This window comes from Oncorhynchus mykiss, chromosome 16, assembly GCF_013265735.2.
Source record: "Oncorhynchus mykiss isolate Arlee chromosome 16, USDA_OmykA_1.1, whole genome shotgun sequence".
NCBI classification, from domain to species: Eukaryota; Metazoa; Chordata; class Actinopteri; order Salmoniformes; family Salmonidae; genus Oncorhynchus; species Oncorhynchus mykiss.
The window spans coordinates 49,798,493-49,811,075 of NC_048580.1; the positions used below are offsets into that span (position 1 = coordinate 49,798,493).

General features: G+C 43.1%; 1 protein-coding gene across 2 annotated transcripts in view; it reads right to left on the reverse strand.

The window, feature by feature from the left end:
* Positions 1-3,490: 3,490 nt before the first annotated feature.
* Positions 3,491-12,583, reverse strand: part of LOC110492201 (V-set and transmembrane domain-containing protein 2-like protein) — a 31,183-nt gene continuing 22,090 nt past the window's right edge. For both annotated transcript variants that reach the window (XM_021566297.2, XM_036947160.1), the window contains exon 4: positions 3,491-5,188. In XM_021566297.2, the coding sequence (XP_021421972.1) occupies positions 4,793-5,188 (396 nt within the window). In that variant the 3' untranslated portion in view covers positions 3,491-4,792. The remainder of the gene's footprint in view (positions 5,189-12,583) is intronic.

Sequence of the window (12,583 nt, forward strand, 5' to 3'; positions counted from 1 at the left end):
GTTAGACTGTAAACTCTCCTTCCAGACTCACATCAAACATCTGCAATTCAAAGTTAAATCTATAATCAGCTTCCTATTTCGCAACAAAGCATCCTTCACTCATGCTGCCAAACATACCCTCGTAAAACTGACCATCCTACCGATCCTCAACTTTGGCGATGTCATCTACAAAATAGCCTCCAATACCCTACTCAATAAATTGGATGCAGTCTATCACAGTGCTATCCGTTTTGTCACCAAAGCCCCATATACTACCCACCACTGCGACCTGTACGCTTTCATTGGCCCCTCTCGCTTCATACTCGTCGCCAAACCAACTGGCTCCAGGTCATCTACAAGACCCTGATAGGTAAAGTCCCCCCTTATCTTAGCTCGCTGGTCACCATAGCAGCACCCACCTGTAGCACGCGCTCCAGCAGGTATATCTCTCTGGTCACCCCCAAAACCAATTCTTCCTTTGGCTGCCTCTCCTTCCGGTTCTCTGCTGCCAATGGCTGGAACAAACTACAAAAAACTCAAACTCCCTCACTAGCTTTAAGCACCAGCTGTTAGAGCAGCTCACAGCCCAAACAACTACCTCTCCCCCTACTGTATTTATTTATTTTGCTCCTTTGCACCCCATTATTTCTATTTCTACTTTGCACATTCTTCCACTGCAAATCTTCCATTCCAGTGTTTTACTTGCTATACTTACTTGCTTTACTTGCTACTTGTCTTTACTTCGCCACCGTGGCCTTTTTTTGCCTTTACCTCCCTTATCTCACCTCACTTGCTCACATTGTATATAGACTTATTTTTCTATCGTATTATTGACTGTATATTTGTTTTACTCCATGTGTAACTCTGTGTTGTTGTATGTGTCGAACTGCTTTGCTTTATCTTGGCCAGGTTGCAATCGTAAATGAGAACTTGTTCTCAACTTGCCTACCTGGTTAAATAAAGGTAAAATAAATCAAATTAAAATAAACAAAAGTACAGTCAATAACACAATAGAAAAATCTATATACAGTGTGTGCAAATAGAGTAAGGAGGTAAGACAATAAATAGGCCATGGTAGTGAAGTAATTACAATTTAGCAAATTAACACTGGAGTGATAGATGTGCAGATGATGATATGCAAGTAGAAATACTGGTGTGCAAAAAAAAAGTAAATAAAAACAATATGGGGATGAGGTAGGTAGATTGGATGGGCTATTTATAGATGGGCTATGTACAGCTGCAGCGATTGGTTAGCTGCTCAGATAGTTGATGCTTAAAGTTAGTGAGGGAGATATAAGTCCAATTTCAAAAAAAATTGGAGCAGCAGAGAACTAAAAGGAAAGGTGGCCAAAGAGGTGTTGGCTTTGCAGATGACCAGTGAGATATACCTGCTGGAGCGTGTGCTACGGGTGGGTGTTGCTATGGTAACCAGTGAGCTGAGATAAGGTGGAGCTTAACCTAGCAAAGATGAATAGACGACCTGGAGCCAGTGGGCGACGAATATGTAGCGAGGGCCACCCGACGAGAGCATAACAGGTCGCAGTGGTGGGTGGTATATGGGGCTTTGGTGACAAAACAGATGGCACTGTGATGGACTTCATCCAATTTGCTGAGTAGAGTGTTGGAGGCTATTTTCTAAAGGACATCGCCGAAGTCGAGGATTGGTAGGATGGTCAGTTTTTTGAGGGTATGTTTGGCAGCATGAGTGAAGGAGGCTGTTGTGAAATAGGAAGCCGATTCTAGATTTAATTTTTGATTGGAAATGCTTAATATGGGGTATGGAAGGAGAATTTACATTCTAGCCAGACACCTAGGTATTTGTAGTTGTCCACATATTCTAAGTCAGAACCGTCCAGAGTAGTGATGCTAGTCGGGCGGGTGCGGGCAGCGATCGTTTGAAGAGTATGCATTTAGTTTTACTAGCGTTTAAGAGCAGTTGGAGGCCACAGAATGAGTGTTGAATGGCATTGAAGCTCGTTTGGTGATTTGTTAAGACAGTGTCCAAAGAAGGGCCAGATGTATACAGAATGGTGTCGTCTGCGTAGAGGTTGATCAAGGAATCATCCGCAGCAAGAGCGACATCGTTGATATATACAGAGAAAAGAGTCGGCCTGAGAATTGAACCCTGTGGTACCCCATAAAGACTGCCAGAGGTCCGGACAACAGGCCCTTTTATCGATGGCGGTTATATCGTTTTGTACCTTGAGCGTGGCTGAGGTGCACCTGTGACCAGCTCGGAGACCGGATTGCACAGCGGAGAAGGTACGGTGGGATTCGAAATGTAACTTGGCTTTCAAAGACTTTAGAAAGGCAAGGCAAGATTGATATATGTCTGTAACAGTTTGGGTCTAGAGTGTCACCCCCTTTCACAGTGATGAGGAGTGGTCGTTTGACCGCGGACCCATAACGGATGCAGGCAATGAGGCAGTGATCGCTGAGATCCTGATTCAAGTTGGTCAGGATAATATCTATGAGGGTGCCCATGTTTACGGATTTAGGGTTGTACCTGGTGGGTTCCTTGATAATTTGTGTGAGATTGAGGGCATCTAGCTTAAATTGTAGGATGGCCGGGGTGTTAAGCATATTCCAGTTTAGGTCACCTAACAGAACGGCTTCAGCTTCCCATCTTGGTTCCATTTTTCCTTTGATAACCAGGGGTCATGGTCATTCCACACAAACCTCCCGTTGATTCACACAAAACAGATCCGCTACTTGCTGCACAAACGCCTGATTGAAAGTCCTAGCGTGATTTTGAATACAACTTGAAGTCCACTGAGGGTTGAAGTGTAGGTTAGAGCCCTGGCTTGTTTGTCAGGTCTTGTTAAGACTGAGGGGTCTGGAAGCCTCTCTGTGACATAATGAATGTGCATGCTGGGGAGACAGGAACAGGGTTGCCACATGTGCTTTGCGTTGGCGAGGGAGTGCTTCATCTCCACCATACTTTGCTATTTATCCAGCTGCCAACGCTGACAATAGCGCCATTACTCATCAGCCATGGAGGCCCTGCCTGGCAGCCCTTACAGACACAGCTAGGGACGGGATAAAGAGATTTCCCTCCAACCACGCTTGGTAATTTCATGCAGCAATGGTTCATATTCTGTTAATCATCAAATCATCTGACAGCCTAGCTTGACTGATTAGGCAGGCACTGTTTGGCACACCTAAGAGTAAAGCAGTTCAGAGATTACATACTGTAAGACTCAATTTGTTGATAACTCAGGATGCATGGGTGTGAGGAAGGAGACTGGCAAGAGGAAATGTATGACTGCCTTATGAGTTGACTGTGATGGAGTATTCTGGCTTTGAATAATAATGTCTCTACAATGGCAACATACAAATCAGTGTGTGTTAGCATATAAATAATTGCAAGGTCAGATGCTGACTTTTCATGATGAATGTAATACAAACATATTTTCCATCATCAACGTCTCAAGCCCGTACATACTAGAGGTACTAAATAATGAAGTTACTCTGAAGGCAGTTCGCATTCAAGTCACAATAAATAGGTAAATAGGTTCATGTACAATTTATTTAATTTGATAAAGGCATACATTTAGTGCGAGACCAACAACCTAGAAGAAATTCTAAAATATACATTTTTATAATGATTTCTTACAAAACATTAAAGCAAAGTTAAGAGCTAGAAACAGTTCCTTTAATCCATGTCTTTCACAATGCCACATTCAGTCTGTAGGGAAAGCAGAAAACACCACAAACAGGTTTTATTTGATAAACATTGGTTTAGATCTGGTTGAGAGGAAACCTTTCATCAAACAAAGCAGCTTTGGCCAAATTAAAGTGAGCAAATTCTATTTCTCCATGAAGTTGCCCATAGAGAGGCAGCAAATGAACTGCTGAGAAAAATAAACAAGTATTCTCTATCTTACTTTGGCTAAATCAAATGCAACATAGAAACGGAGAGTAACTTAAGATATTAACAAACCAAAATGAATGAACAAAGCAATAAGTGAACTGTCCAACTTAAAACTGTATTTCCTCATGGATGGTTGAAAAACATTCTAAGAAAACATGTTGAACATGCACTCACTTCGTCATTTTATACAGTAATCTATAGAGTGTAGACCATCTAGAGTAGGGGTGTCAAACATACGGCCCGGATCCGGCCCGCGAGGTGGTCCAATCCGGCCTGCGAGGTGGATTTAAAGATATTTGGGGGGGGCAAAGTCAATATACTTTAAAATGACTAAAACCAAATCAAAACTGTGTAAAAATTATAATGTATCAACATTCATACAGTTTCTTGACTAGGTCCAGCTCGCTGATATTCACAGAAATAAAAGCTAGAGAGTCAGGGAGCGTCATAAATTCCCAAAACTATGGATATAGGACAGTTTTTAGCTAATTTTGACGGTGAGGAAATGTAACCAATTTTCAGTGCTGCCCTCTGGACCTCGTTGAAAATGGAATGTGGCCCCCGGGGAAAAATGACTTTGACACCCCTGATCTAGAGGGTTGTGATATAGAAAGAGGGGGCTGGGACTGGGAGTGGAGCTGAGGTGTTTTTGGTGGGACATTGTTGCGTTAGGGCAGTGTAAGGGGAGATGAGAGAGGCCAAGGTATAGGACTGGGGTGGCACCAGAGTCCATTTGGTGTGTGCATGTTGGGCAGAGGGCAGGGGTACGCAACAGGGGAAGCGGTGTGTACAGAGACTTTAGTTTAATCATGTATGTTACAGCTGGGGTGGTTGAATCAAAAGTCTCTACACACTGTGGTCCTCCAGGACTGGACTTGCCCGTCTGGGGTGTAGGACAAGGTTGGAGCTTGGAGCTGAGGCCAGAGCAGATTAGGGAGGTTATGGGTGAGCTGTGAGGCCTAGAGGACAGCTGTCAGTGCAGTCAGTAGCGCTGTCATCCTCAGCAGACCTCTTCCTCAGCTCCCTGCCAGTGCCTGTTGGTTTGTGGTGGCTGTGGTGGGCTGCTGGCGAGTGCTTGCCATGCTCCGGCTGGTGGCCGCTGCCTGCCAGAACCTTGGTGTCCTTGGTTTGAAAGTTGGCCCCATGGTGGCGCAGCGCCGGGTTATGGTTGCTCTCTGGCTCCACCTGTAGGTAGGCCCTCACCTTGTGGTGGCGGGCATTGCTATCGGTGTCGCTGAAGTCGATCACGCGGCACTCGTACGTGCCCTCGTCAGACGGCTTCACGCTGGACAGACGCAACTTGTGGGAGATGTTGCTCCCAGCAACCTTTACCACCTGCAATAGACAGAGAAAATATATTGGTCTATTATTCCCAAGAGAGAAATGATACATTTGGATTCCTGACAGGCTATCCTTTCAGAGGAAACATGTTCACTTCAACCCTAATTTGCCAGCCAGATACATTTCTCCTTCCACTCTGAAGATTCTAAGTGTCTATATCTGTTGTTAATAATTTTCCTAGAAAACAAACGTCCTTGTGCATCCCCACCACTTCCCCCTCTGTCCCTGCATCCTGTGTGTGTGTGTGTGTGTGTGACAGCCAAGCTGTCTGATCCGAATGAGGCTGGCAGCCGGCTCTGTAATGAGATGCTAGCTGCGTTGCCACAGATGCACCACAGTACACACTTACAGAGCAGATGCACCTCCTCCTCCCCAAGCCCTGTACTGCTGGCAGCCCCACCGAGCCCAGGGGGAGCACAGCCACCCGGCCACTGCACTAAACAAAGCCGCCTGGCAACCAAACAGATTGAGTGGGGATGTGAGGAGGCACACACACAAATGACATGTACACACACAGTCAGAACTTCGTTCCCATGTTGCAGAGAGATCTGTTCGCTAAAACAAATGAGGAGTTGCTGTGGCCCTGCATACATACAGAACATGCCTTTACTTGTTACGGGTCTAATAGTTCAGTGGCTTATAAAACCTGTTGAAAATATATTTTATAGTGTCAGATCTTAGATAACACGAAGTGATCACATACTGTGGGAAAGTCAATGGTTGTGACACACCAGGGTATAAATACAGTTTTCTATATATCAGCTTCCTCCCACACAGGTAGTGTAGCCAAGGCTGATGATTAGTCTGTGGTTGTGCATCTCTGTTATCAGCCCAGAGTCCTCTAAGCTCAGAGAGAAAATCACACAATCACATTCAGCCTTGAGAATAAAACCAATAAAACTGTGCAAAATAATGTTGGTGGAGTATAGTTAGTAGGTCTGCATGGTTTAGTATAATCTCAGCATCTTTGATTTTACATCAATAGAATATGAAAATTATCTGGTTGATGCCATCAGCTGTATTTGTGGGGAAACATGAAAGGCTAATATCCATATCCATGTCTGCTGGAACCAATGACTCTGGGCTGGAACCCTCCGTACCATTTTACCGGCTGAGCGCTTCCGTACCGTTATACCGGCTGAGCGACGGCCCAGTGGCGTCCTCCTTTACACCACAGCTGTTGGTTTCATTATGGTTAGTCAGCAGCAGCTAGCCAGCCAACAGGGACATTAACCAGGGAGGAAACCTCAGATCAGAGATAGGCTTCATCTTCTCCTGAAGACGAGAAAGTAGAGGGACACGCGCAGCAAGCTGAAGAGCCGCTGTGCGAGCACAGAACTAGCCGTTAACAAATCATTACCCTCAGCCAGGCTGGCGGCAACAAGGCACTACCTGGGCAGATGAGCTATCAAAAGTTCTACTGACTCCCCGATCATTCTCCAGCAAGGAGCACACAGTCTCTCCTTTTTTAACCCTTGTGTTGTCTTCAGGGTCAAAAATGACCCGTGTGTGTTTAACAGCAGAGAAAACCCCCTAAATGATACTTTTTAAACTTGAAATTTGATTACTTTTCCTGGGGTGACCCCAACATTAGAAAAAGTGAAACATCGCCTTTGTTTATATTTCCATGAAAGCTGTACACCATCAGGGTACAAATATTGTCTTAGGGTCATTTTTGACCCGGCAGTTATACAATAATTTACACAATAATTTACACAAAAGAAAGAAAGAGACAAAAAGAAAGAAAGAAAGACAGACAGACAGACAGAAAGACAGACAGACAGAGACAGACAGACAGACAGACACAAAAAAATGATAAATTGAGATTACGTGTGCTACTGATTGAACTCAGCCAGCAGCTTCTGAAGAGGAAGATCACCATGGTGTGGACAAACTTACAGCTGCAGGAGGATGACTGCCCGCTGGCCCCTGGTCATCTTCCATAACATCATTGATGTGTCCTCATTCAATGTCTTCGTAATATGGAACAAGATCAACCCTACCTGGATGCCTGATAAGCGGAACAAGAGGAGGGTGTTCCTGGAGCAGCTGGGAAAGGCACTTGTAACCCCATACATTCAAAGAAGTGAGTGCCACCCCGGCACAGCAGCCTCTAAATTGCTTGTGAAAGCTGTTCAGGGGGCTGAATCTTGTCCTGATCCACCTGAGACTGCAGCTGGGGGAGGCAAGAGGAGGCAATGCCAATTCTGCCCCCCAAAGAAGGACTGTAAAAGAAATACTATGTGCTGTACATGTGAGAAATACATCTGCAAAGTCCATACACACACACTTGCATACTGTGCTACATGTGCTAATTAGAGTTGATTGATTTATGTTCTTCATGTTTTTGTTTTGTATCTATTATCTTATTTTATTCTTATTTATTGTTGTTGTTTACACACCTTGTGGGTGGGGGAAATGGTTAAAAAAAATGTGAGAAGACTAGTATTTTGTAGTTGAATTCCTCATTGTACAGTATATAAGAATATATCACTATGCTGCCAAAAAAAGAACAAGACTGTTATTGTTTCCCTTTAATAAAATGTATTCAAAACTACTTTCTGAAAATGTCTGCTACTTTCTTAGGCTATACAAGTGCTATCTCTTGCTGTAGTACCTTTAGCAATAATAATAATAATATTAATAAACCTCTACTTTAGTAAAGAAAACAATTATGACATGTGTGTTGTAATAAAAATGAGTGGTGTCCACTGATTAAATGCAGTCTTTCTGCATTGTGAAGAAGGAAAACCCAGATATTCACAAAGTGTGTGATGAATGACAGGTTGTTTCTTCATGCAAAATAGATTTGGGGTTTAAAATTAAATTAAGCTGCTTTATTTGAGGGGTTTAGTGAAGGCGGGTCATTTTTTACCCTTACGACAAGGGGAGTATACAGAATGCTAAGACTACACAAGGGTTAAATTAAGACATCAGAGCGCACTGCAGTCGTGAGGTTGGGCGCAGAAGACAAGAAGACATCACACCCTCTTACTGCAGCCTCAGTCTTTCTATAGAACTGAAACACATAATTGTAGCAGAAGTACTGTAAGTGAAGAGTTTATTTCCAAAACGCTATAAATACATTTTCAGAAATCTTGGTAAATGAGCTTTAATTGTTTAAAGGACTTACGCAAGAGATTGGTGTGTTTTTTCACAATCTAATCATGGCATTGGGTTTGCTCACTCTATAATCATCCATGATTTACGAAATTACATTTTGAAAGAGGAAGCAACATTTTTTAAGCACATGTTTTCTTTTCAGTCTCTTCCATCTCCACTGAATGATGTTAACTGTAAGGATTTCTTTCGGAATAATAATCATCTAAAATTAAGAAATATACAGAAAGTCCTGTGTGAAGGCCAATTTACAGAGGAGGAACTTCTTGAGGCAATTAAATCCTTTCAGTCTGGAAAAACACCAGGGCTTGATGGTATACCAGTAGAGGTATATCAGACCTTTTTTGATGTACTCAAAGATCCATTATTAGCATGTTTTAACTAACTTCTATAAAAATGGCAGACTATCAGGTCTACCATTTTATCAGGCAAGAAGGTCTGATTTCAATACTACTGAAACAGGAACCAGGTGGTAAGTATAAAGATCCAATCCATTTAAAAAACTGGAGGCCTCTTACACTTCAATGTTGTGATGCCAAAATCCCGGCGAAATGCATAGCACATAGAATTAAAAAGGTTTTACCAGATATTTCCTACATGGACGATATATTGGAGATAAATATATGAAAATTACTTGAAACAATAGAACATTATAAAACATCATAGATACCAGGCCTGGTCTTCATAGCAGATTTAGAAAATGATGATGATAAAGTATGACTAGAAATTATATAGAAATGATGGACTATTTTAATTTTGGTGAATCTCTTATACAATGGGTTAAAGTTATGTACAGCAAACCCAGATGTAGAATAGTAAATAATGGTTTACTTCTCAGAAAGTACTGAGCTTCAGAAGGTTTCTTCAATCTCCATCCCTACATAGTCACGTTGAGATCCAGATCACTTTCTAGCCTCTCTGGACTAAAACCCAATCACGATGAGTGTACCATATTACATATTGGAATTTCAAAAGATACCATGTTTACACTACAGTACCTTTACCAACAAAAAAGGCTGATGGTGAAGTAGACATACTTGGTACTCACACAGCTGAAGTCAGAAGTTTACATACACATAGGTTGGAGTCATTAAAACTCGTTTTTTCAACCACTCCACAAATTTCTTGTTAACAAACTATAGCTCTGGCAAGTCGGTTACGACATCTACTTTGTGCATGACACAAGTAATTTCACTTCTAATTCACTGTATCACAATTCCAGTGGGTCAGAAGTTGACATACACTAAGTTGACTGTGCCTTTAAACAGCTTGGAAAATTCCAGAAAAGGATGTCATGGCTTTAGAAGCTTCTGATAGGCTAAATTACATAATTTGAATCAATTGGAGGTGTACCTGTGGATGTATTTCAAGGCCTACCTTCAAACGCAGTGCCTCTTTGCTTGACATCATGGGAAAATCAAAAGAAATCAGCCAAGACCTCAGAAAGAAAATTGTAGACCTCCACAAGTCTGGTTCATTTTTGGGAGCAATTTCCAAACACCTGAAGGTACCACGTTCATCTGTACAAACAATAGTACGCATGTAGAAATACTATGGGACCACGCAGCCGTCATAGCGCTCAGGAAGGAGATGCGCTCTGTGTCCTAGAGATGAACGTACTTTGGTGCAAAAAGTGCAAATCAATCCCAGAACAACAGCAAAGGACCTTGGGAAGATGCTGGAAGAAACAGGTACAAAAGTATCTATATCCACAGTAAAACGAGTCCTATATCGACATAACCTGAAAGGCTGCTCAGCAAAGAAGAAGCCACTGCTCCAAAACCGGCATAAAAAAAGCTAGACTACGGTTTGCAACTGCACATGGGGACAAAGATTGTACATTTTTGACAAAAATAGAACTGTTTGGTCATCGTTATGTTTGGAGGAAAAAGGGGAAGGCTTGCAAGCCAAAGAACACCATCCAAACCATGAAGCATGGGGGTGGCAGCATCATGTTGTGGGGGTGCTTTGCTGCAGGAGGGACTGGTGCACTTCACAAAATGGCATCATGAGGAGGGAATATTATGTGGATATATTGCAGCAACATTTCAAAACGTCAGTCAGGAAGTTAAAGCTTGGTCGCAAATGGGTCTTTCAAATGGACAATGACCCAAAGCATTCTTCCAAAGTTGTGGCAAAATTACAATTTAGCAAATTAACACTGGAGTGATAGATGTGCAGATGATGATATGCAAGTAGAAATACTGGTGTGCAAAAGAGCAAAAAAAAGTAAATAAAAACAATATGGGGATGAGGTAGGTAGTTGGATGGGCTATTAACAGATGGGCTGTGTACAGTTGCAGCGATCAGCAAGCTGCTGAGATAGCTGATGCTTAAATTTAGTGAGGGAGATATAAGTCTCCAACTTCAGCGATTTTTGCAATTCGTTCCAGTCATTGGCAGCAGAAAGAACTGGAAGGAAAGACGGCCAAAGAGGTGTTGGCTTTGAGGATGACGCGTGAGATATACCTGCTGGAGCGCGTGCTACGGGTGGGTGTTATTATGTGACCAGTGAGCTGAGATCAGGCGGAGCTTTATCTAGCAGAGACTTATAGATGACCTGGAGCCACTGGAGCCAGTGGGTTTGGTGAAGAATATGTAGCGAGGGCCAGCCGACGAGAGCATACAGGTCGCAGTGGTGGGTGGTATATGGGGCTTTGCTGACAAAACGGATGGCACTGTGATAGACTGCATCCAGTTTGCTGAGTAGAGTGTTGGAGGCTATTTTGTAAATTACATTGCCGAAGCTGAGGATTGGTAGGATAGTCAGTTTTACGAGGGTATGTTGGCAGTGTGAGTGAAGGTGGCTTTGTTGCGAAATAGGAAGCCGATTATAGATTTAATTTTTAATTGGAGATGCTTAATATGAGTCTGGAAGGAGAGTTTACAGTCTAGCCAGACACCTAAGTATGTGTAGTTGTCCACATATTTTAAGTCAGAACCGTCCAGAGTAGTAATGCTTGTTGGGCGGGCGAGTGCGGGCAGCGATCGGTTGAAGAGCATGCATTTAGTTTTACTTGCATTTAAGAGCAGTTGGAGGCCATGGAAGGAGTGTCCAAAGAAGGGCCAGATGTATACAGAATGGGGTTGTCTGTGTAGAGGTGGATCAAGGAATCACCCGCAGCAAGAGCAATATCGTTGATATATACAGAGAAAAGAGTAGGCCCGAGAATTGAACCCTGTGGTTAAAACACTGAACTCTATCAGAGAAGTTGTTGTGAACCAGGTGAGGCAATCATTTGAGAAATCAAGGCTGTTGAGTCTTCTGATAAGAATAGTGTGATTGACAGAGTCGAAAGACTTGGCCAGGTCGATGAAGACGGCTGCACAGTACTGTCTTTTATCGATGGAGGTTATGATATAATTTAGTACCTTGAGTGTGGCTGAGGTGCATTTGTGACCAGCTCGGAAACCGGATTGCACAGCGGAGAAGGTACAGTGGGATTCGAAATGGACAGTGATTTGTTTGTTAACTTGGCTTTTGAAGACTTTAGAAAATGCAGGGCTGGATGTATATAGGTCTGTAACAGTTTGGGTCTAGAGTGTCATCCCTTTTGAAGAGGGGGATGACCGCAGCAGCTTTCCAATCTTTAAGAATCTCAGACGATACGAAAGAGAGGTTGAACAGACTAGTAATAGGGGTTGCAACAATGGCGGCCGAAGATTTTAGAAAGAGAAGGTCCAGATTGTCTAGCCCAGCTGATTTGTACGGTTCCAGGTTTTGCAGCTCTTTCAGAACATCAGCTATCTGGATTTGGGTGAAGGAGAAGCTGGGGAGGCTTGGGCAAGTAGCTGCGGGGGGTGCGGAGCTGTTGGTCGGGGTTGGGGTAGCCAGGAGGAAAGCATGGCCAGCCATAGAGAAATGCATATTGAAATTCTCGATTATCGTGGATTTATCAGTAGTGACAGTGTTTCCTAGCCTCAGTGCAGTGGGCAGCTGGGAGGAGGTGCTCTTATTCGCCATGGACTTTACAGTGTCCCAAAACATTTTGGAGTTAGAGCTACAGGATGCAAATTTCTGTTTGAAAAAGCTAGCCTTTGCTTTCCTAACTGACTGTGTGTATTGGTTCCTGACTTCCCTGAAGAGTTTCATATCGCGGGGGCTATTCAATGCTAAACCAGTACACCACAGGATGTGTTTGTGCTGGTCGAGGGCAGTCAGGCCTGGAGTGAACCAAGGGCTATATCTGTTCTTAGTGCTACATTAGTGCTACATTGAAAGGGTAATGCTTATTTAAGATGGTGAGGACTTTTAAAGAACAACAGGCA